This window comes from Oreochromis aureus, linkage group 15 (assembly GCF_013358895.1).
Source record: "Oreochromis aureus strain Israel breed Guangdong linkage group 15, ZZ_aureus, whole genome shotgun sequence".
Lineage (NCBI taxonomy): Eukaryota > Metazoa > Chordata > Actinopteri > Cichliformes > Cichlidae > Oreochromis > Oreochromis aureus.
The window spans coordinates 25,772,143-25,798,250 of record NC_052956.1 but is presented as its reverse complement, the minus strand read 5'-3'; the positions used below and the strand labels follow the sequence as shown (position 1 = coordinate 25,798,250).

Here is a 26,108-nt window from a genome sequence, read left to right as displayed (position 1 = left end):
ATGGCACATGTTTAAATAAGGAAAATGTATTGATCAAATTTATTTATTAAACAAAAAACATATTTTTTTCACCCAAAAAATATATGTTCAAAGCAACACACGGGTGGCCAAATATCATAATGGAATAATAATGGATTGCATTTATATAGCGCTTTTCTAGACACTCAAAGCGCTTTACAATTCCACTATTCATTCACTCTCACATTCACACACTGGTGGAGGCAAACCACAGTTGTAGCCACAGCTGCCCTGAGGCAGACTGACAGAAGCGAGGCTGCCATATCACGCCATCGGGCCCTCTGGCCATCACCAGTAGGTGAAGTGTCTTGCCCAAGGACACAACGACCAAGACAGACGGAGCTGGGGATCGAACCGTCAACCTTCCGGTTACAAAATGAGCTTCCCAACCCACGGTCACCCAACAACAGGGAGGGATCCCCTCCCTGTTATTTTTAATTATAATTGTCATTTATTCCAATCTGATTTCTGAATGGTAAATCTTCTTTTACCTGATTAAATTTCTTCTTTTTAAACATAAAGTCTGTTCGAGTTTAGTTTCATGCCATGAAATCACACTGGAGGCACTCAAGTTGGATTAAAATACCCAGGGGTATTTTAATACCCCTGAACCACGGTCGCCCCACGAATATCAGACAGAATTGTGAAGTGGAGTTAAGCAGTACACTTACATTTGTATATTCAAGCTGTTCTTTATATTTTTGGCCGTTTTGAAAAGCTTTGAGTAATGAACCAGTTTTTTTTAACACAAGCTTCAATGCTTCAGAAAGCTTCATTTGACCATCACTAGTTCACACCCTGTTAAGGCCATCTTCTCTTTCTAACATGTTTCACTTTTCACCACTTTTACTTCACTCGCTGCTCAGCTTTAGGCTCTAAATCCACTTGGTTATGTTTATGAAATGATGTTCCTTTTAAACATGGACAGTAAAAAACTTACAAGTGTGTGTGTCCTGTCTCAATGATGAGATTAAAGGGACACTGAAGTCCTTCTAAGAACACAGAGAAAGTGAAGATTCAGATGACCAGAACCCAAATCCAAACCCAGCATACAGAGATTCAGTCAATGTGATGCTGAAGGTGTGGAGGTGGATCAGAGTGTCAGAGCAGACCCTGTAGAAGGACAGAGTGCCAGCAGGACAGTCCACATACACTGCTACTCTGTCAGAGACCGAGGAGGAGATGAATGTTTCTCTGTTATTGTGCCACACAGAGTAACCACCATCAGAGCAGCTCAGACTCCAGGACTGATCATTCCCTCCAAACCAACACTCATCACTCTTTTTTTTCCTTTGGATTCTTCTGTAACTCACTGCTATATAAACCTCTCCTTCCCACTCCAACTCCCAGTAACAGCGACCAGTCAGACCATTTCTACACAGCAGCTGAGGCCAGCAGTCAAATCTGTCTGGATGATCAGGATATGGCTGGTCCTGTCTCACACGTGTCACCTTCCTGTTGTTGTCAGATAGTCTGAGGTTTCTGTTCACTGTGTTGGTATCCACTGTGAGTTCACGGGAATCTGGAAAGAAAAAGATTGAGCTTCAGTTGATAATCTGACACATTTGAGGCTTTATTCTTTCTTTACTTGCTGATATGTTGCTCAATCATAGAAAGTTTAATGATGATACTTTCTGAATGAATATATATAAGACTGTATATAAAAGATGCCTGTAGCCAATGTGTTTTGAAGGTTTGACATAAAAATTTTGTTATCATTTCTGAGACTTACACTTCAGTAGTCCAGGTTTTAGCCACTGCTCTCCGCAATGGTCCACTCTGGAGGGAGAAAAACATAATGAGTTTTATCTATAATGAGTCTGTACGTCTATTCAACATGAAGCACCAATTCCTGAGTGATATAGACACATGCTGAAACCCAGCCAGTTTCAAATATCTCCTCTTCTCAGCAGAGACTGCTATGGATCATGCTTTCATGAAGCTAAAAAGGGTAAAAGTGTATTCTTAAAAACCTGTGTGTGTTTGTCAGTCCCATTCAGAACTCAAAGCTAAAGTAGCTAAAGAGCTAAAGAAGAGCCCAGCCACCCCTTGGAGGAAACTCATGTCCACCGTTAGTATCCGCAGTCTCATTCTTTCAGTCATGGTCTGGATCTGGTAGCCATAGGGGTGGATACAAACAAAGATCAGCTGGTAAATCAGTACCTTTGCTTTCATGCTCTGCTGTGTCTTCAAAACAGAGTAGAACAGAGTCTCCTCTCCAGTACTCTTGGACAGACCTTCTTAGAGAGGCTGAGTAGTGTGATACCCCTATAATTGGAAAACTGCCTTCAGTTCCCCTTCTTAAAGACAGGAACCATCACCTGAGCCTGATCACTTTTTGGCACAACACCTGGAGCTAGGGGGGCAAAACAATCGCATGAGTGCTGCTGTTTGGCTGAAGAAGAATAAAATAGTCATGGTAAACCAATCACATGACCACTTCAAGATGACAAAGCAACAAGGTGATATATAGCAGTTTTTAAATTGTGTTGATCGGCCACATAAAACCAGAGTCATGATAAACAACATATACGCGGTGTTTTTTCCTTAATAGTTTCGTCACGTTTACAATCTAAGGACAGCGCTAGCAAGCTCTCTCTGCTTATGACCAAAAACTAAAAAAATAAAACAAAACAAAAACCACCCCTTTCGTGTTAGTGGAAAAAAATGTACAAATGTCGACCAATCAAAAAATGATATGGCAAAATAAGATTAGTTTTTTTAGGAAGAGGGGGAAGTTTTAGGAGTGACAGGGAGAGAGAGAGAGAGAAAGAGAGTGGAAAAGAGAGAGAGAGCGCGAGTTTTGAGATGTGAGAGATTTGTGACGTTTAGCGTGTTTGGAGTGTGTAGTTAGTGTGTTGTGTAGTGGATAGTTTTGTGTTGTGTGTCAGAACAATGAGGCGACTGCTGAATGTTACAGGTGCTGCCAAAAAGCCAACAAAGGTACAGTGTAAACGGTGTCTCCAGGTTGAAAACAGGAGGAGTGATACATCTCCTGTTGTCAGACCTGCAGGTATCAGGCTGTGATGTTCTCCTTTATAGTGGACAGAAATTATTTTTTACAGTGGGAAAAATATTTTGTTTGGCATCTTATTTAATGCAGAACACCTGATTTTTATGTAAATAGTCTGAAATGGTTATAAAAAAAAGGTAAAAGGTAAATGGCTGCAAATAACTTTGTTTGCAACACTTTGCAATCCTTTGCATAGGATTTTAAAATTTACAACTTATATTTGCATTTAAAGTTATGAAATCTGATTCATTAAACATGTTTGTGGTTGTTACAGTAAAAATTATAACTTTCTACTCAGATTTTATGTTTTTTGCCTGATTTTAGATCAATTGTGTTAATACAGTATGTCAAAATGAAAACATAACTGTAAATTCAGACACGTGAGGTTGTGCTAAAAAGAAGGATACCAAACAAGGCAAAGTAAACAGTTTTTAAAGGTGAAATGTAGAGGTAAAATTAAAAGTAGTCAAAAACGGCTATACTCTGGACCCCAGAGGGTTAAACATTTTTTTAAGTAACCCAATAGTTACTTTTCCTACTAATTAATCTAGTAATTAATCACTTTTAGAATCTCGTAACCTCACACACAAACTTAGGCTCCTTCCCCACCAGAGAGTTACTTTCAGTAGCTAAGGATCTGATTGTCAGCCTCCTCTGGTGACCTTGACTGCCACCGGATAAATACTTCACCCATTCTCTATAGTGGCACGTGTGGGTAGGGAGCCCACAGGAGGGCACGCACATTCTAGCCGTAGAATAAAGGATAAGAAGAGTGTGGTAAAATGACTCTCACAGAGCAGAAGAGTAAAAACAGGAGAGAGGCACAACTGTTGTGCTATTGAGCCTTCTGAAGGTGCTGTGAAGTCAGAATGAGGCTTGTCTGTTGTTAAAATACTAAAGAAAAAAGTTCCTACTTGATGACCTCAGTGAACCCACCCCTGTCCCTCACTTTTACATAGAATTTTCAAGCATAATTTTCCTGTAGAAGGTGTACAAATCCTGTGGAGACCATAAATGTTGAATGGCATATCATTTCAATGTGTTAAGTAGCTTAGTAGAATCAAAGGGAGCATACATTGCAAACTGAATTGAGTTGAATGTCTGTGCAGTAAATCTGTAAACAAATGCAAATTATTTTATTTCAAGTTTATAATATTATTAAATGAACAAGTGTTTAAAATTAGAATGGGCTCTGGGGTCTACACATTTCTTTACATAGAATCACTGTATACCTTTCCCATGAACAAAAAAAGGGAAAAGCAAAAAGACTAAAAAAAAAACAAGTTAGATAAATCAATGGCATGTGAACTCCTGTTCATACCTTAGATTGTCAAGTCTCCACTGAGTATTCTTCAGTCCCTTAGAAAGCTCCTCCACATAAGAGTCTCCTGGATGATTGTAGCTCAAATCAAGATTTCTCAGATGGGAGGGGTTAGACCTCAAAGCCAAGACCAAAGATTCACCTCCATCTTTTGTGATCAGACAACCTGAGAGACTAAAGTTTTGAAAGAAGAAAAAGTCCAGGATGAGCATGTATAAATAATAACACTGCATCTTCCACTTTTTTTTTCTTTTCAATTTAAAACAACACGTAAACTCTCTCTCTCTCACACACACACACACACACACATACATACACACACACAAACTGAATCATTACCTGAGAGTTTCAAGTTTACAGTGTACACTTTTTAGTCCACCAGACAACAGCTTCATGCCAGAATCTTGCAGGTCATTGTTACTCACGTCCAGCTCTCTCAGACTAGAAGACTGGGAGCTGAGAACTGATGAAAGAGCTTCACAGATTCTCCATGACAAGTTACAACAGCTCAGCCTGAGAAAAAAAAATTATCAATGACGATAACAATCAAAAATGTGAAAACTTATTTATAATGGTTCATAAATTGACTTACAGAGCTTTCTTTGAGGCTTTGACTACTGGCAGAAGCCTCAGAAGAGCATCCTCAGTAGCAGAGTATTCCTTCAGGTCAAATACATCAAGATCTTCCTTTGATGACAATAAGATGAAGACCAGAGCTGACCACTGAGCAGGAGAAAGTTTATCTGTGGACAGACTTCCTGAAGTCAGAGACTGTTGGATCTCCTCCACTAGAGAACCATCATTCAGTTCATTCAGACAGTGGAACAGATTAATGCTTTTCTCTGCAGACTGATTACCACTGATCTTCTTCTTCTTGATGTACTGGACTGTTTCCACATCAGTATTTGAACTACTTCCTGTCTGTGTCAGTAGACCTTTTAGGAGAGCCTGATTGGACTGCAGTGAAAGCCCAAGGAGGAAGCGGAGGAACAAGTCCAGGTGACCATTTGAACTCTCTAAGGCCTTGTCCACTGCACTCTGGTGGAGATGTTTTAAAGAATACTGATCTGTTTTTTGCTGTTTCTCCAGCAGGTTGATTCCAGAGTTGATGAAGGTCAGATGGACATGAAGAGCAGCCAGAAACTCCTGAACACTCAGATGGATGAAGCAGAACACCTTGTCCTGGTACAGCCCTCTCTCCTCTTTAAAGATCTGTGTGAACACTCCTGAGTACACTGAGGCATCCTTGATAATTACTTCAAAATCTGTCAGGTCTGATTCATAGAAGATCAGGTTTCCTTTCTGCAGCTGATCAAAAGCCAGTTTTCCCAGAGACTCAATCATCTTCTTGCTCTCTGGACTCCAGTGCTGATCTATCTCAGTTCCTCCATCATACTTGACCTTCTTCACTTTGGCCTGAACCACCAGGAAGTGGATGTACATCTCAGTCAGGGTCTTGGGCAGCGCTCCTCCCTCTCTGGTTTTCAGCACATCCTCCAGAACTGTAGCAGTGATCCAGCAGAAGACTGGGATGTGGCACATGATGTGGAGGCTTTGTGATGTCTTGATGTGGGAGATGATCCTGTTGGCCTTTTCCTTTTCTGTGAATCTCTTTCTGAAGTACTCCTCCTTCTGTGGGTCAGTGAACCCTCTTACCTCTGTCACCGTGCCAACACACTCAGGAGGGAGCTGATTGGCTGCTGCAGGTCGTGTGGTTATCCAGAGGCGAGCAGAGGGAACAAGTTTTCCCCTGATGAGGTTTATCACCAGTACATCCACTGAGGTGGACTCTGTAACATCAGTCAGGGTCTCAGTGTTGTGGAAGTCCAGAGGAAGTCGACACTCATCCAGACCATCAAAGATGAACACAATCTGGAAGTCTTCAAAGCTGCAGATTCCTGCTTCTTTGGTTTCAGGAAAGAAGTGTTGAACAAGTTCCACCAAGCTGAACTTTTTCTCTTTCAGCACATTCAGCTCTCTGAAAGTGAATGGAAACATGAACTGGATGTCCTGGTTGGCTTTGTCTTCAGCCCAGTCCAGAGTGAACTTCTGTGTTAGGACTGTTTTCCCAATGCCAGCCACTCCCTTTGTCAGCACTGTTCTGTTTGTTTCATCTCTTCCAGGTGAGGCTTTAAAGATGTCTTTTTGTCGGATTGTTGTTTCTGGTCTGTCCGATTTCCTGGATGCCATTTCAATTTGTCTGATCTCATGTTCATCATTGACCCCTGCAGTCCCTCCTTCTGTGATGTAGAGCTCTGTGTATATCTGATTCAGAAGGGCTGAGCTTCCTGCTTTAGCGATCCCCTCAAACACACACTGGAACTTCTTTTTCAGGTTAGACTTCAGGGTTTTTTGGCACTTTGCAGCACGAGTTCCTAAATTAATAATAAAAAAAAACGTTAGAATTGATTAGAATATTTGCCGTGGTGTTTTCTTTATTTAAGAACTGACAGGATTACCTTGGATTCCCTCGGCTCTCTGTAATTCGCCTACCCTCTGCCTATCACCTACTTTAGCCATTCATTTATGGGCTTTTCTCATGTAATCAACCATCTCTAATGTAGTATGTCTGACCACAAAAGTTATAGATAAACAAATAAAAACATAAAAACAAAAGATGCATAAATGTTTACGTCTCTGTCATGCACCAGGGTGTTGTGTTAATCATGGCGCACACCATTTATGTTTCGATAAAGACAAATTAATAGATCCAACAGAGTGTTTCTCAGACTGTGGGGCATAGAACAGCTGGGGTTGTGGAGAAACTTGAGGAAATGCTGTGTATATTAAATACCTAGACTGCTGATGCCATTGTGTTTACCTTTATCCAGTATACTTCAATCAGGATCTTTTTTGTTGTTAACAACTGATAAAAAATTGTCGAGTATGAGGCATGGGTTATTTCGACTTCAGAAATGAGACATCCCATAAAAAAAGTTTGAAAACCATCATAGCAGTAATGTTTAAAAAACTAAACTTCTCCCATGTTGCCTTCAGTTTGTTCTTTCCATCATGCTTAAGCTGTTAAAATCCTCTTACTGCTCTGCAGACACTCTGCCAGCTTCTCCTGCTTCATTCTCCTAAGGAAGTGCAGCGTGATCTTCAAAAATGACTCTCTGCTGCTTCTCCTCTGTTCTTCATCCTCAGCCTCCAGCACCTCCTCATCCTCCCTCTGACACTCTAACCATTCTGGATAGTCTGAAAGCATGACCTTCCTCATCTTCTTCAGCTCATTCTTTAAAAAACTGAACATGTTCTCCTCCAGCGTCTGGAAAAGGGATAAATTTAGAACTTTGATCTTATTTTCAGTCATTTCCAGTTTCATCTATTAAAGTTTTGACAAAATTAGGATCATATATTCCACATTATAACCTTCATAATATTTTTAACTAAATGAATCTAGTAATTCTCTCACTGAGTCTGTTTCATGTTTAAGGAGGGATGGAAACTAAATTCCTTTTTCTAGTTGATGTGATATTAAACTGTTGACTCTTGAATCTTCTCACCGTAAATATGGAGTCCAGATCAGACTGACCACTGAGAGTCTCTGAGCTCTGCAAAACACTGCAAAAACGCTCAATGTTAGCACATGTGCAGTTTGTTAAAGGTGTTGCTTTCTGTAATGATGAGTCCTGGTATGAAGACAAAGTGATCACTAATGCAAGTGCTGGTCTTGCTGTTGGATGTGACGTTTTTAAAGAAGAAACATATTCAACAGTTTAAATTCTCACCCTGTATCAACAGACCGCTCTCTGTTTGAAAAGGTTATTGGTTGAATCATAGATCGGTCACTCTTCATTGACATACAGCTCAGTGAAGTAGACAACAGTGTCTCCTTATTGATTCTGAAATGAGAAAATAAAGAATACCACATGTGTGTTATTTAAAGTATTCACAGCAAATGTTGGTGTTCTAATGAAACAGATATTCCTCCATGTGTACAGGTCTGTTAAGAATTAAAAATAATTCACTCGACTGTTGTTAGCACAAAATCTTTGGTTCTCCGAGACTATTTGTTTTATAGAATGATTTTAAAACTTTATCGATTAAGCTGTTCATAGCTACAAACTATGATTCCAAGTGGGGTTTGATATATGGGGGAACCTTAAGGTTCAGTACCTAAGAATAGCTCCCCAACTGATTTGTACTGTAAGCTCAAATAGATTTTACTCCTGTCTTCCTCAGACGGCCATCCCTCCCTGAGCCTGGTTCTGCTAGATGTTTCTTCCTTTTAAAAGGGAGTTTTTCCTTCCCACTGTCACCAAGTGCTTGGTCATTGGGGCTCCTCTAATTGCTAGTGTTTTTTCTGTGTTGTAGAATTTTTACCTTATATCTTGTTGCGATTTGGCACTGTATTGAACTGGAAATGATCCTTTGTATTGGACGTGCAGAACATGGTCCACTCAGTCAGAAAATCGGAACAGTACTGAATTTCTGCCAGAGGTGGGAACTGAACATCCCTGTGCACTCTGTATGTTTGGCTATACCAGCTCTGTCCAGGCTCCTACCCCACCACCTAATCCAACTCACCACCAGGTGGTGATCAGGTGACAGCTGTTTCTCTCCTCACCTGAGTATTTAACTTATGTGGCTGCAGGGATGATAATACAATTATTTTTCAGATCAGGAAGTCGTTCCTCCCAATCACCCCTCCAGGGCTTTGCCCACATGTTGTGACTATCATCTCCTCATTTTGTTAAATAGCTTGTTCACCTTTGGCCTTCCATCCCAGTGTTCTTCATGTCTCTTTTACACACAGAGCTTTTTTCAGTTCTCTGTACAAAAGGTCTTTGGGATGTGTCCATCATCCGTTCTTATGACATGGCCAACTCAGCACACTCGTCTTTGTTTGAGGATGATGTAGATGGCTGGTAGTCCTGTTCTGGCAAGTATCTCTGTGTTGGTGACCTTGTCTTTCCATATTATGCCAAACATAAAACTTTGGTCTTTCCTTCAAACTAAGCAGATTCCTTCAGTGCTGTCTTTAAACACATGTTTTAAAAGTAAGAAAAAGAAATGCTGAAAAATGTTGGGGCATGCACACATCCTTCTTTGACACCAAGGCAAAGGGGTTGGACAAGGGTTTGTCAATAAATGCTATAAGTAAACTGTTATTCTGCATTTGTCTTGAAGTTGTCACAGTGAGAAAATCATATCAGCTGATCTTTTTGGTGTGAAGCTGCACTGGGAGTCTGGATAAACTCTGGCAGCCAGTTTTTTGTAGTTTTTCTGGTGCAATGCACAAAAACAACTTTCCAACAATACTGAACAACAAACTTCCACAAAAGTGTCTGCTTCTGTCTCCTGTTTGGTTGATGGTACTGTCTGTCATATGTTATGGAACAGCTGCCTCCTTCCAACATTAACAGAGTGAAGAGGGTCTGAAAGGGTTTGCGCATCGATCACATGTAACATCAAGACAACCTTGTCTTATTGTGACAGGGTTTAAACTCTAGAATGATTTGCAGACTCACTAAATCACTTGCTCTGTTTAAATCGCTTGTTAAAATTCGTGGAGCCTCGTTGAGCCTCTGAATAACTGTAATTGTTTTCTTTAACATGTTATTTACTGTCACCACTGAGCAAAAATCAATTAAAATTTTGTCAGTGAAGAAACATAATCTTACCTATAATGTGCATGTTTGTCTTCATCTTTGAATATAATGGGTTGAATCATAGATCGATTACTCTTGAAGGACAAACCGGTGGATGAAGGAGGGGCTTGTGTTTTCTGATAGAAACTGACAGAAAAAAAACAGAGACTGCATAGTGAGCAGAGTAGCACAGTGAGTTTGGATTCAAAGCAGCTGCAAAAATTCCCAGTAACCAACTGAAAAACACTAAACCCCCCAAAACTGTAGAACCAAAATTTATAGCAACCAATCCATTGTGTATTTTCTACCTGGTGTGTAAGTAGATGACACGATAAAAACAGATTCTGTTGTTTGTGAGACTAAACACAGAAACACAGCAACAGAAAAAAGTTTGTGTACTGGCAGCAATTTGATGTTTGTCTCTCTCAAGATTTAAAACTCTGACTTATTTTGGTTTTTTTAACTGAGGTTGTTGCATTAAGAAAAGGTGATGACCACACAGATGTAGTGACTGCAGAGAGTTCACATGTCAGAGAGTTTAAACAGTTGGTTCATTTGATTTCTGTGTCTCTGACCATGACAAACACAGGTGACTGTGACCTGGAGAAGAGTCCTGACAGTTAGAGAGGGTCCTCTCACCTCTGAGCTTTGGTCTTGCTCTCATGTTCCCCACACAGAGTGGATTTAGAGGGAGGGACTCCCTCCTCTCTGTCCTCACACTGATCCATAGCTGAAGCCACACCTTTACACAGACACAGCAACATTAATATCACCACATATACTAGTTCACACACACACACACACACACACACACACACACACACACACACACACACACACACACAAGGATTTAAACATCTATAATATTTTGTCTGTTTACAAATAGAAAACAGAATCCAAACATCTTCTCCTGTGTGCCTTCAGTCGGTCTTCAGTGATGATGGTTTTAACACTTAAAAATAAATGAATTACTGTAAAGTCATTGTTCCTGAACTCAGAGAGAAATTCTTGATTCTCTTCATGTTTTATACCAACAAACAGCAAACAGCCAATCAACATCATGAAACACTACAGTCACACAGTTGCAGCCTTCTCTGGAAGGACTCACCTACTGAGCTCACTTCACACCCTTTCCACCTTCATGTGTGGAAGAAACATTTTGAGAGAAGAAGCTGCCCAGTCTCTTCGTCAGTCCTGGTGTCTGACCAATCGATCCAAGGACTCCGTCACAAGCTCACAACTACAGATAAAAAAAACCCCAAAGACATCCGACCAGCCTCACCTGTGGAAAGAAACCCAGTCAGTGTCAGAGAAAACACATAGGGGATGATGGACTTAGAAATGATCTTGACCATGTCTACATTCCTAAATGCACTGAGTATATACAGCAAGCAGCAGTTCTCCTTAACACAAAGCCTTGTTGATGTCAGAGTTCAGAAGAGAATGGGCCGACTGCCGTGAGCTGACAGGAAGACAACAATATGCAACAGTAACTAAAATAACCACACGCTACAACCAAGATATGCAGAAGAGCATGCCTGAACACACACTACCTTACAGCAGATGGGCTACAGCAGCAGAAGAGCACACAATAGAAAATTGGAAAACCATTTCCATGTCCTAAACACCGACACTGTAGGAGGAGCAGAAGGGAACATAATGAGGTACCAGGACATTTTACTCTCAAAAAGTCACTTTTTAACCACTTTTTTTGTAATGGTTGTTTCAGATAAAAAAGCTAGAGGGCTGAAATTTGATCTGCACATGCTCAGTAGGATTCTCTCTCTGTGGAAAAGGAGCAGGATCATCTTAGCACAGCAGAAGTTTTTTTTTAAAACTAAATTAAAAAACTTTGAGGTATCATTATATATAGATAGGTAGGTGTGTGTGTGTATACATATATTGCGTTTGCTCAATAGAATACAAGATGTATTTATGGCTGCAGGGTCATAAGCACTCTGAGTGTGCTGACAATCAGAAAATCAGCACAATTACATTTTCAAAGGGGTTATTATAATAAATGTGTTGTTCTAAAAGCAGCTCATCTATAAAATCTGTTATCTGTGTTCTGTCAGAGCTGATTTACAGCAGCCTGGTGACTTAAAAAGGTGGAACAGCTCTCTGATATGACAGCTGATATCCAAAACATTTTTAAACATATACCAAAAAAAATAAACAAGGTAAGATATACAGCAGTAATCCGATTTATTAGATGAACAGTAATATGACTTAATTTTTTCATGGTTACACTTTGTGTTGTTAGTGCATATAGCAGACTGGTACCTGCGCATGCGTCTTACATCTAAACGCAAATGCTGGATTTCAAGCAGAAGTCTGTGAATTATGAAGAAAAATATAGAAATGCTCCGGCCTCGACCTACTTCTACTTCAACAATCAAAACAACTTAATTGTCCACGTTTGGAGGACAAAATGAGTCACAGCACATCTCACGTGACCAAACAGCCCCTGAGCCGGACACACGCCGACCTGTTTGATCTTAACAGATACTCAAAGGGTCTCGATTTCTGACGTTTCTATGCTAACACGGTTACAGCAGTAATCTGACAGCATGAGCAGAACCCCGGAGACAAACACCGGCATGCGGACCTCACTCACCTACACCGGTAGGAAAGAAGCTCCGCGGAACAGCAGCCGGACAAAGTGAAAGTAAACCGAGCAGGAAGTAGAGGGAGAGGAGGGAGTGTCACTACCCGATCGGGTTTCCGGTACGGATCGGGTAGTTTTTTTTTTTTGTTTGTTTTTGTTTGTTTTTTTTTTAACTTTATTTAACAAACAATGAGTATACAACATACGAACAGATGAAGTATACAAAACAACAAAACATGAACACACAAAGCCAGGGGTAAAAAGTTACAAGAATACACGCAAAAATTCACAGATATAATTGTTTTGAGAGCCTTTTTGTTGGTAGAGTCTGATATTGATTGTATGTACATTTCCACATCCTTAAAAAAAATGACAGAAATATGGTTTTTTGTTAGTAAACTTACATTTATGGATAAAAAATTTAGCTAAAAGTATTAACAAATTTATCATAAAAAAAAACATTTATCATTCCTCTTGGGGAACTTAAAGAAACAGAATAAAACATTTTCCCATCGTAAAGAAAATTCCCTTAAAATATGGACAACAACAAACCTGCGAAATTCCTTCCAGAATCTCTGTGTAAAAGAACAGTACCAAAAAAGATGTGTCACAGTTTCTGGATGATCCCGGCAGAAAGTACAGTTAGTATTTATGTCTCTTTTAAATTTTACCATGTAGTGACTGACTGGATAACATTTATGTAAAAATTTAAATGAGACTTCCTTCACCTTATTTACAATCAAATATTTATGGGAGATCATCCAGACTGTCTTCCACTTGATATCTGGAACATATCGGTTCCAGTAAGATATTACATATGGGAGAGAGACAACATCTTCTTGGAATAAACTACGTATTCTCTTATTGCTGTTACCAAGTTCCTGTGAAAAGCAGATTTTTCCTATTGGTGACTCAGCTGGATCAGGGAGAGTGACTGAGGTAGATATTGAGCTGTCAGTGTTTTTATATAACATTAAAGTCCCTGAGGGTATGGCACCAAGCACCATTGAGAATTCCTGAACACTGATTGGAAAATTATATAGTGCAATAAAGTCATTGTAAGTAAGTAGTTGTCCCTCTTTATTAACCAGCTGAGCCACCAATAGGATCCCATTTTGGACCCAAGTTTCCAGGAAAAGTGATTTATTTTTAAATAAAATATCTCTGTTGTTCCAGATAAGGTATTTGTGAGGTGAGAAGTTGTGTTTATAAATGAGGGTCCACGCTAAGAGGACTTGCTTATGGAAGGAGATCGGGTAGTGACAGGGAGGGTTCCTTCTTCTTCTTCTTCTTCTTCTTCTTCTTCTTCTTCTTTTTTCTTCTTTTTTTTTATTAACGGTTGTTGGCAACCAACTTAAAGGAGCATTACTGCCTCCTACTGTTCCAGAGTATGGGACGGACAGCGAGCTTACAATCTATATCATAAAAAAAGAACCCTACACACTTTCATAAACCCCTATATCCTTCAGAAAACCCACCAATTCCCTTATCTGCGCCCTACTACCCTCCAACACACTCTTCAGAGTAAACTCCCTAACTCCCAGCTTCTTCATTCTATCCTGCAGAGCCTTCCTCTCCACATCATGCCCCTTGCACTGCAATATTACATGCTCTACCGTCTCCTCCTCCTCCTGGCGCACTCCACAGAACCCCGTCTCGTGTTTTCCTACCATCTGTAGTGTTTTATGTAATGCACAATGTCCCAGTCTAAGCCTGGTAATGACCACCTCTTCTCGCCTATCACCCCTATGCACCCAAGGGAGGGTTCCCTTCTACAACGTCACATTTAAACAGCTGGAGCCACGACAGTGTGCTACAGTATTTACTGTGACTCAGTTTAATCTAGAACATAACAGATCAAAAATTGAGTCATTCTCCTCACAGATGTGCCAAAATAGAGGCTCAAAGAGACAGCTCGTCTTATTTAAACATACAAACGTTTCTGTGAGTCCTGACGGTCTGAATGGATCCCTCCTCACAGCAAGTTTAAAGAGAAATATATCACACTTCACAGAAAGTCACACGCATTTAGGTAAAATCACGATGATAAAAATTCACTGTACATCAGAAATTCCTGGATATAACAGCCTTAGAGAAAAAATATGTAAAATCACATCATAGCAACAGGATTCAGTTTTATCTGAACTGTGAGGTTTGAGTTTAATTTGTGTCAGAGATGTGATGCTTGTATTCCAGTGGTCCGGAAAAATCTTGTCACGGTTTGCGGGTGCAAGCTGTGTGGGAATTAATTAGGACCAGGCAGCGGCAGCTCAAGTGCAGGTGAGAATTTATTAACAGCGATACAAATGAACAGAAATGGCGGGTGACACTAACAGGTAAACCTAAACTGGGAAAACTAACAAAGCAAACCAGAAACGAAGATGCAGGGAGGTCCGAGGAAACACACATGGAGAGACGCAGGGAGACCGAAGGGAAACAACACAGACGAACCAGCAACGAGGACGAGGTAACACACACTATAAATACACACGCCAGGAATCAGGGAAGGGAAACAGGAGGGAACACACCTGGAAGACATCACAACTGACGAGGCAGGGAAAACGTAAACAGAACACACTGACATAAGACACAGACCTTCACAATAAAACAGGAACTACACATACAAGGACACACACGGGCCGAACAGTGTAAACACTAACAGAGGAAGAACAGAACCAAAATCACACTAAATAGAAAACACAAAACGCTGGGTCAAACGGACCCAGGATCATGACAAATCTGCCAGGCAACCTGAGCTGTTCCAATTCTCTGAATTCTAAGGAATCGCCTTCTTTAGAAAAGGACACACTTATGATCATATTATTCATGAATATATAAGTAGACGTCACATGTGCCATCATGGCTGCTCTCCAGCCTCAGACAGAATAAAGGTGGAATTATGGAGGTGCTTGATTACCTTAATCATTTTTTTTTTACATTTTATTATTTTTTTATTTAATTTTTTTTTTAAATTTCTTTAAAACCCTCCTATACTGACAGTCTTCATCATGGTAGACAGTTACAAGCCATCTTTCTCTCTCTCTAGTGTGACAAATGACTGCACAACAACCTAAAAATGAAAAACTTTTTTATGCCTGATCACCTGTGTTATTGCTGACAGTTTACCTACATCAGGGGTCGGCAACCCGCGGCTCCGGAGCCGCATGCGGCTCTTTAGTCCTTATAGTGCGGCTCCGCGTGGTTTGGGAAAATAAATTAGAAGTATTTAGCTGAAGTGTATTTTATTTATGTTAGTTCTTTTAAACTTGTAGTTGTAAATTGGAAGATTATTGTGATATTGAAATATAAATATAAAATTATATTCTATTATTTTTTCCTCGCTCAATACAAGCGTCACACTCGCGGAAGCCGGTATTCCCGCCGAAACACCATGCATTTATCGAGACTTTCAACCCCGGGTAGGCCAATTATGGATCTTCGGATCCACATTATGTCAGCAGCTCCACCGTGAACTATGTTAAAGACAAACACTGCTCACGCCTCACAGACGACAGATGACAGCTTACAGTCCTGCGTAAACTGACTTCGCACAGCACCGATTAGCAGACGCTGTGCGCAGAGGTTCAGGAGCAGAAGTCCCATTGTAAACATACCACGGCAGACCCGACGATGTTTGCATGAACGCGCTTTTCACACGCGGTTGCTGTACGCATACAGCCGGCTGTAGCTTCGCAGCTCACAGCCCGACACACACAACCAACACAACAGCACAGATAGCGCAGACTTTAAGGCGGCGAGGTGTGATTGCGGGTGTCGCTCAGGTGCGTCCGCCTTCCCTGCAGCGGCGCTGCAGACCACGCCCCCGCCGCACGCATTAACCAGGTAAAATACATATTTAGGCAGAATTTTGCAAATATCTATTTTCAATTTTTCAGCAGCATAGTGCTTTTTTACCAATTATTTTTTAAAAGTCAGGTCAAGGCTCCAAAAGCCCAAAGGCGATATAAGGGAGGCGGCTGACAACAGTTTTTGTTTGCTACATGGATCATTTTAGTTCAGCTGGGTGTCTTTGCTTTTGTTATATTTCTTTAAGAGTTCAAAATGTGTTGATTACATAAATAAAATGTAATTTTCTCTGTAGCACTTCATGGATTTCATAAGCAGCACACCTTAGTTGTTCACACAAAGGTAAAAAACAATATATACAGTGTTATCTTCATTTTAGATGTCAAAAAGTATTTGCGGCTCCCAGTGATTTCTTTTGCGTGGAAACCGGGTCCAAGTGGCTCTTTGGGTGTAAAAGGTTGCAGACCCCTGACCTACATATATACTGAGTGCTGCATTTCTGTACTCTGACCACTCAATGGCGCTGGAGACTCATTTTTTTAATTGTTAGTGCTGCCTCACCCTTCTAACCCCCATCAGGACAAACTGTCTACTGCCCTCAGCTGGCCTAACTGATGAACTTCAACCAGACAGCATCACAGCACATCAAGTATGCTGTAATTCAATTCAGTTTAATTCAGCTTTACTTATATGATGCCAATTCACAACAGTTGTTTTATATTGTAAAGACCCTAGAATAATACAGAAAAAACCCTGATAATTTTACGAGTCCCTATAAATAAGCATTTTGGCAACAGTGGGAAGGAAAAACATAAGAGGTCTGGTTTTGTGAGTAAGTGGTTTGTTTTTGGAAAACAGCTGTTAGAGGATAACAGCAGAGTTCTCTCCTCTGTCGTTCACCTGCAAGTCATCAGATGCAATCAACTGCCATTCAAAAGGACCAGTAGGGCCATCCATTGTTCACCAGATTATCAACTCACCCAGCGTGGGTATTCAGCCAGTCCATCTAGACATTTTCTAGTCATTGCTCCCTGTGCGTAAACGAAGCTTCTCATTGTTTTTCCAGTGTTTAACCAGTCTCATGTGCACTCACCCACTTCAGATGGACACTGCTCATTTCTGTTGGCCATTGCCAATGTTTTTCGGAACTCCTCATCACTCACGTGCCTGCCCACCCACCGTCAGCCTCATCACAGACCAAGATTCCTCCCTCCCATTCTACTTTTAAATACCTTAGGAACAACAAGTAAACCTGCAGCCTGAGAGTGAAGTGCTCTAATGGGGTGATATAGTGTATAAGGTTTTGCGGAAATTTAAAAAAAAAAAACTGCAACCACCAGGTGAGCGTGTCTTTTGAAGTGAGGTTTATTAAAGAAAAAGGAAAAAGAAAAACACTGCAGTGGAGAAAACGTTCAGATCAAACACCAAACAGTTTTCTGAGGAAGGACACCGCCCTGATCTATTTTATACCTTCCCAAACACTCTCAAGACAAGGAACATTCCATAGCATATCATATATCTCTATACCTTCAGTCCAGCTCATCCTTGCCCCTCTCCCACTTTAAAAGAGGTACGACCATCCGTCACCTCCCTAAGAGCAGGATGTCTGGAGAGAAGTCTACCATGGACGAGGCCCACTTGTGATAACATACATGCATGAAAATAAAGATGGGCTTTCCATTCACAGACCTATTACTACTTCACCTTAAAAACTTTGCATCAGCAAACATCAACCTCAACCAATCTAATGTAGGATTAGGTTTTGCCTGAAAATTCACATGACAAATGACAGTTACTTTCAGATTTACAAGTTGAAGATGTACGCTCTAAATAAGTATCCAGTTTTGCCTCTCTATCAACTATCTGCATTTTGATGACTCATAATGACCATTTCCTGGGGAAATAATAATTATTAATTAATTAATATCTACAATTGCAAAATAATATGTTTAAAATATTAATAAGCTGTACCACTGGCACAAATCACCCCAACCCCACCATTTTGAAAAAATGAATCATCCAGCAGTTTGGACCTAACTTCATGTTAGGTGTATAGACTCACAGTGTAGATTACCAAACATTTGTGAAATATTTTCAAACTTGTCTAAAACCGTTCAGACAAAACAATAAAAAAAAACTTCATTATAGAAATTTTACTTTAAAAGGCCAAAAAAGAGTTTTTGAACTTAAATATCTTTAATTCTCATGCAATGAGGCTCTCTTCTTTGCAGGATGAGTTAAATGGCTGGGTCACAACTTACCTGCTGGAAATCAGCGGCCTGTGTTTCAGCAAAGTTTCACTTTTCAAAGAGCTGAATCTGAATATCACTCTGAGGAGCAGGTACCCTGTACACTGTATTACCTGGTCTGTTGTGCTTGCTCTGGATCTACGTACATACTTACCATATGCACATGAGGGAACAAAATGATGCAAAAGCAGAATACTACATAAAACACAAAAAATTAGGCCAAATTGATATGACATTATTTTATCAATATAATAATACAGCAAAAATGTAGAAAGTATAAACTATGTAATAAAAAATAAATTATAAATACACTCTACATTAGGACAATTCAGATGGGTACTCTGCAAGAAGTAAATAAGGCAATACTCAGCATTTCCAGATGACTTTGCATTGAGTATTGCCAAAGTGAACCGTGTTACCATTGCTTCGCTTTTTTGTATGTGTGATAGTGTGATGGTTGCTTAAGTATTTAGGCTTTAATAAAGTAAGTCTCTTGGGGTGCCAGCAAGGTCTCTCTCCAGACATTTAAGACTTTACCGTAGACAGCTTTGTTACTTTACAAACTGCCCAATGGATGCAATTATCATTAAAACTTAACACCCTAAACATCAAATAAAACACAGCTCAGTTTCACTTCATGTAAATATAAAAAATATATAATCAAATACCCATTCAACAAAAAAGCACATCAAAGCAAGTCTTCAACTCAGGAATTTGGTGCAAGTAGTTCCATATATTCAGTTCATCCCAGCTTGATCAAAGAACAGAACCACACAAGTGAATGTTGGACCAAAACAAGGAAGTGTACCCAGCACTTCCAAAACAAAGTATCCTTAATTTTTTTTTTTTTTTTTTTTTTTGTTTGTTTTTGTTTTGTTTGTGCGTTGCTCACTGTAGGACTGTCTCTTGGATGAACTTCTGATCTAGAATTTTACTTCCATTTAAGTGTCCCAACAAGTGTTTCGACTACCCATGAACTTACTACTGAGCATGAAGAAAAATGATGCCTGTGTTAGGCTATGATAGCTTCACGTTTCCATCTGCTTCCTTTTCAGTATTTCCACACTGAGTCCTGGCCCCTAAGAAATGGAGTAAATGGGATGAACACTTATTGAAGGGCCAAATCTGTGGAATCTAATTGGTTGGCACCAGGCAGGGCACTGAGGTAAGCTCAATGGGGGGGGGGACACACACACATGCAGAGCATGTTTAATGGTTTAATGGTGGGCCTGATTAATAAAACTTTGATTTTCAGTCAGCAGTCCGATTCCGTCACTGAACAAAGAGTGACTGAACCATCCCAGACTCTAAACCCAGGATAGAGAAGTTGACTAAATGTGATGGGGACGGTGTGGAGGTGGATCAGAGTGTCAGAGGAGACTCTGTAGAAGGACAGAGTCCCAGCAGGACAGTCCATAAACACAGCTACTCTGTTAGAGATGGAGGAGGAGGAGATGGATGTTTCTCTATCATTGTGCCAGACAGAGTAACCGTAATCAGAGCAGGTCAAACACCAGGACTGATCATTCCCTCCAAACCTGGAAGCCCCGCTGTAGCCTTTCCTTGGGATCCCTCTGTGAGTCACTGCTACGTCAACTTTTCCTTTCCACTCAACTTCCCAGTAACAACGACCAGCCAGGCCATTTTTACACAGCACTTGGCAAAAAATATCAAATTTCTCCGGGTGATCGAGATAAGGCTGCTGCTGCTTCACTACTTTCACCCTCCTATTGTTGTCAAACAGTTTCAGGTTTTTGTGTGTGGTGTTCAAGTCCAACGTTAGCTCACAAGCAACTGATGGAGGTAAGAGAAGAAAATGAAGAAACAGTTTATTATTTTATGTAACTGGTGACTTTAGCATATTTTGATCTATGAGCAGAGTAGCTAATTAAAGGTTTCCAGAAAGCATATGATGATGATAATTGATACCTTTATTATAGATCAGATCCACTGTTAAACCTTTCTGTTAATTATACTTGATTAATCCATTAGACTTCTGTTTTCTTGACAGTAAATAAAGTCAGTTGCACAAGTCAAAACATCTGACTACCATTTATTTTTACTACACTTAAAAATCAACTCATTCTGGATCCTGAATTGCAGATCAACCAACTGCATGAAATCATCTTTTGAAAACAAATCGCCAATCCTGCTTTTCCAATGTAAGGCATATGTATTAGTCATGACGTATAGTGTAGATCTCAAACTCCTCCTCTGCGTAAGATGCAAACTAAAACCTGTAGATCCCAAAGGTAGTCCTCTTTCTTGCACTGCTTGTTTCTATATCTATACTTAGAAAGCTACACAACTGGACCAGAGCCTGTCTCTAATCCCTGAAAGGGAAATCTTATTGAAATCTATATAACTGAAGTGATTGTAAAATCTTGGTAGCACACATCAGTGTTAGCAAACTGTGCTTTGCTATTCTGTGAAGGCTGAATTTAAGTTGGCTTATAGATAACGAACTTATTCAAAGATAGAGAAGCAATGTTTGCATCCTACAGCACACATCCTCAGTCAAAACAATCCAGAACATCCAATCCAAAACCTTTGAGAATATACTGGACATATAGCATGTGTCACTTACATTTCCTTAGACCAAGAGTTACCCTCTGCTCTCCACCACTGTCCACCCTACAGGATGAAAAACAAATCTTTATTTATTATTAATGAAACAGACTTATCAGGCCTCGTTGTTTTTATGCAATTGTAATTTTATGTCCAGGATTATAATTTCAAATGGTAAATGGTAAATGGCCTGTATTTGTATAGCGCTTTACTAGTCCCTAAGGACCCCAAAGCGCGTTACACATCCAGTCATCCACCCATTCACACACATTCACACACTGGTGATGGTAAGCTACATTGTAGCCACAGCCACCCTGGGGCGGACTGACAGGGATTTTCTGGTTAAAGGTAAAATAGAGGGGGGTACCTGAGAATATCAAGTCTCCAATATGGATCCTCCAATCCTGCAATCAACAAATTCACTCCTGAGTCCTGCAGGCTGTCATTACGCAGGTCCAGCTCTCTCAAATAGGAGGGGTTTGAGCTCAGCGCTGAAGCTAGAGAAGCACAACCTTCCTCTGTGATTAGACAACCTGATAGCCTGCACACGCACACACACACACACACACATACAGCTGTTGTTCAGGCAAACATATAGTTTGACGGACAACAGAGCACAGAGAGGTCACAACAACAGCAGACACTCAAATAACCTTTAATAACAACAAGAACCCACATAGCAGACCCGGATCTGGTGTGAAGCTGGCACTGCTGGCTGACTTCTGGCATGGTAAGTGACATGTCATCCAGATATGGCCTGGTGTAGATGGCACTGTTTATGTGATGGCATGCCACATCTGGCCCGATTATGGTTTGGTTTATGTGGCCCAGGCTCAAAGAAAACAGGTCTAGCCCGGATCCAGCATTGACTGGTGTCATGGCAGGGTGTATGTCAACCAGATGTGGGCCAGGTCTGGCAATGATGGCACTATTTATGTTCCTATTTTCTTATTTTAGTTAGAAGACCCAAATGCTATGTTGCAATACAATACTGCTATAGTAGCCAACTTTTCAAATGCAGGTTTGACAGGTTTGTTACACTTTATCCAAAACCTAGTGAGGATTTACTCATGTTTGCCACCAGGAGGTACAGCAGGTCACCTACTGATCGGAAGGTTAGTGGTTCGATCCCTGGCTCCTCCAGTCTGCATGGTAAGAGGTCAATGTGTATGAATGTAGTTAGGACGCACTCAGTTAGGTGAAAGTGTGTGAATGTGGCATGTTGTATAGAGCAGTTTGAGTAATCTAGGAGAGTAGAAAAGCGCTATATAAGAATCAGTCTGTTTCGTCGTGTTACTTTTGCACTATTATGATCCGGCACATGTTGTTATTACATGGCTTGATTAAGGTACACATTAGGCTGACACCTGGGGCCAGAGCTGAAACTGTTCTGGGCCAGCACAGGGCCAGCAGTGTGTCTGCAACTGGCCTTATGTGGGCCAGCACACATGGGCCAGCATCCTCCAGGGTTTAAATCTGGGTCTCTCCATCATTTAACCCTAGAACTGAAGAAGCTTCTCGGATGAGAGGTGAAACATCTTCAAGCAACTTGAAGCCTATATGACATTTTTTGTCCACACGTAAACGGCGTTTCAAATCAACGAAAACTGAGATTTTTTAAAACTCCTGCCAGGTTGAAGATTTTCAAAAACTCTGTTTTTGCGTTTACGTGTGGACGAGGAATACGGAGTTCATCACGCAATGTCAAAGGTATGTGCCATTTTTCCCGTGTGCGCCACGTTATTGTTTACCATCCATCCATTCGCTTCCGCTCATCCTTTTCAGGGTCGCGGGGGGCGCTGGAGCCTATCCCAGCTGTCATAGGGCGAGAGGCGGTTATTGTTTACATTAGATGAATTTCTACAATCGCGGATAGAGACAAAATACTGTTAATGTTAATCTTACTATCGTCACACTTACATATATACACGCAGTTACTGTCCCTCCATTTAGAAAGGCAGAGGCGTCATGGTGTAATTATTTTACGTGTAGTTGTTTTTTCCTGTGTAATAATATTCAACATTGCTATCAATACATTTTTCAAAAAATGCCTTTCTGTGCAAAATGGGTTCAAAAACATAAACAACTGTGGGATACTGTTTGTCCGTGATTTGGACAGGGGGAACCAATCGTGGCAGGATCAGCCTGATGATATTTGTATTCTACTTTAACTTTACTGTATAAAAAGGTAACATCTCCAAAATCTTAGGAGTAGTTAATCATTATAAGAAGTGTTTGTGAACTAAAAATCAAGAATGTGGGATTTGGACAGCCCAGCGCGTGCTCCCGACGCAGGGGAAAGTAATTCTGTCGGGGAGACCTACCTTGGCAGTTGTGCAGGTGAAGCCAAAGGCAAGATATGCTTTACCATATTTTCTAGTATTTGGCGATGCTTCATCCTCTGCTTTGCATTTGTATGGGAGCCCCATCGAAAACCTGTCCATTATGCTAGCAGTGTCTAAGCATTCTTTTTTTTTTTTATTAATCCCCTCCGCGCAATGGCTCTGCCCCGCCTCCCCCCAGGGTGCCACCCAAAGTTGTATTATTGTATTATTAAAGCTCTTCATGACTGAGCCTAGTGTCCTCTTTTTTGAAAAACAAAATATGGTCACCCTAACTTATCCCCGTTTGAGGGTGTAACATCCTCAGTTCCCAAACACTTATTGAGTGTTGTTAAAAGGAAAGGTGATATAATCCAGTGGTCAACATGCCCCTGTCCCAGCTTTTTGGGAACATGTTGCAAAATGAGTGAAGATTTGCAAAACAACTATAATATTTTTTCAGTTTGAACATTAGATCTCTTGTCTTTGTAGTGTATTCAACTGAATATAGGCTGAAAAAGATTTGCAAATCATTGTATTGTGTTTTTATTTATGTTTTACACAACGTCCCAACTTCATTTGAATTGGGATTGTATAAAAGCATATAAGTGGTGAACTATGAACATGAGTTAATGTAATGTTGTGTAATGTTACGTTTGGAAACCAGAACTTATTTTCTTTCTTCTTTCCATCATGTTAAAGTTGCTAAAATCATCTCACTGCTCTGCAGACAGTCAGCCAGCTCCTCCTGCTTCAGCCTCCTCAGGAAGTGCACCGTGATCTTTACAAAGGAGTCTTGGTTGCACTTTGTTTGATCTTCATCCTCACCCTCCGACACGTCTCCTTTCTCCCTCTGACTCTCTGAGCATTGTGAGCAATCTGGATTCAGTACTTTCGTAATCTTCTTCAGCTCATTCTTCACAAAGCGGACAATGTTTTCCTCCAGTAGCTGGAACAGATAGACATAGACTTTGCTTTCAAAGTGACAGAAGAAAAATCAGATCCATGTGAAGATCCACTTGTGGACAATAATTAGAATACGTATGCTAGTAAACTTGAATCAGCTCAAATATTTTCAACAATAAATGAGCATCAGAAGCTTGAGGAAGCACACAGATATGATAAGCTGCTCACTGAGTTTGTTTTAGTTTATATTAATATTTTTTTTTTTTTTTAAATAAAGTGCTCTTGAATCTTCTCACCATAAATATGGAGTGCAGATCTGTTTGATGACGACGGTCAGACTCACCACTGAGGGCCTCTGAGCTCTGCAAAACGCTGCAACAATGTTCAACATTAGCACATGTGCAGTTTGTTATGGGTGTTGTTTTTTATAATGAGTCCTGGTACGAACACAAAGTGACAAAGAGCTGGTCTCGCTGTTGGACATGATGTTTTTAAAGAGGAAACACAATCAACAGTTTACATTCTCACCATGTTGCGTTATTAACTAAATATTTTAATGAAATCATAAAACAACACGAAGAAAAAAAACACTAACTTACTTGTTTTCAAATGAATGCTGTTGTTTTTAAAACAAGAGTTCTTTGGACTGATCAATACTCATGGAGACAGAGCTGGGCTGAGGCTCAGGTTCAGAGTTTGATCCGTACTGCTTCTTTGCTCTTGAAAACAAAAAACACAGACATTTAAATGTGGATCATGACTGTGCACAGACTCTGACCTGGAGAAGAGTCCTGGCAGTCAGAAATGGTCCTCTCACCTCCAAGCTTTGGTCTTGCTCTCATGTTCCCCACACAGAGTGGATTCAGAGGGAGGGACTCCCTCCTCTCTGTGCTCACACTGATCCATAGTAGAGCCCACACTTTCACACAGACACAGCAACACGATCAGTCAGGACTGATCCTCATTAAAGGGTCTGCTCAAACACTCTCAGCATTCACCATAAATACAGCACAAATATTCAGAATATTATTAAAACATGACAGAAGACAGTTAATTTGAACATTGACCATATTTCTATTTAATAAGAATATGTAGTCTTTTGGGACTTGAAATCCGGTCTAGCTCAGTGTTGGTAGTTTCAGTTTGAACCTCAGACAGTTCCCACGCATCCTGAGCTTTCTGAAATCTGATCACAGTGAAACTATTTGCTTTACGTGCTGATTACCAACAACCATCATAAATGGGCTGCTAAAACACGTTTCCACTTCTGATGGCGCAAAGCACTTTGTACTAAACCTCACACACATGTACTCTGTATGTGTGTGTGTGTGTGTGTGTGTGTGTGTGTGTGTGTGTGTGTGTGTGTGTGTGTGTGTGTGTGTGTGTGTGTGTGTGTGAACGAGGTGTGTGTGTGAACGAGGTGTGTATGTGTGTGAACAAGGTGTAAGTTGTAGTACACCTGTAGAGAAACTTTACATTTTATACCTAAAGTCAGCAAACAGTCAATAAAGAAAGAGCTCTCCTCTTCGGTCAGTGATCCAACACAGCGTAATCAGAGTGATCCTGTTCACACATGTACAGATTTCTCTGGAAGGATTCTCACCTGCTGAACTCACCTCAGATCACTCAGATCAACTTTGAGACACTTCCCAGCTTCCTGTGTGGAGGATGTCTGGAGAGAAGCAGATGCTCGTTTCTCCTCG

At 40.5% G+C, this 26,108-nt stretch overlaps 1 protein-coding gene across 6 annotated transcripts; it reads right to left on the bottom strand.

The window, feature by feature from the left end:
* Positions 1-286: 286 nt before the first annotated feature.
* On the bottom strand, positions 287-12,625 carry LOC116312434 (NLR family CARD domain-containing protein 3-like). 6 transcript variants are annotated; one of them, XM_039599355.1, is made up of 13 exons: positions 12,564-12,620; positions 11,500-11,579; positions 11,055-11,408; positions 10,586-10,688; positions 9,980-10,093; positions 8,084-8,197; positions 7,859-7,916; positions 7,392-7,620; positions 4,945-6,727; positions 4,692-4,865; positions 4,353-4,526; positions 1,751-1,797; positions 287-1,540 (listed from the first exon to the last, which is right to left on the bottom strand). In XM_039599355.1, exons 4-13 carry the CDS (start codon positions 10,672-10,674, stop codon positions 1,011-1,013), a joined length of 3,312 nt encoding a protein of 1,103 aa, XP_039455289.1. In that variant the 5' UTR covers positions 10,675-10,688; positions 11,055-11,408; positions 11,500-11,579; positions 12,564-12,620; the 3' UTR covers positions 287-1,010. The 6 variants fall into 6 exon arrangements, with proteins under 6 accessions (XP_039455289.1, XP_039455287.1, XP_039455290.1 ...); XM_039599353.1 differs by having other exon boundaries at positions 11,055-11,228; positions 12,564-12,615; XM_039599356.1 differs by having other exon boundaries at positions 11,497-11,579; positions 12,564-12,598.
* Positions 12,626-26,108: the final 13,483 nt, after the last annotated feature.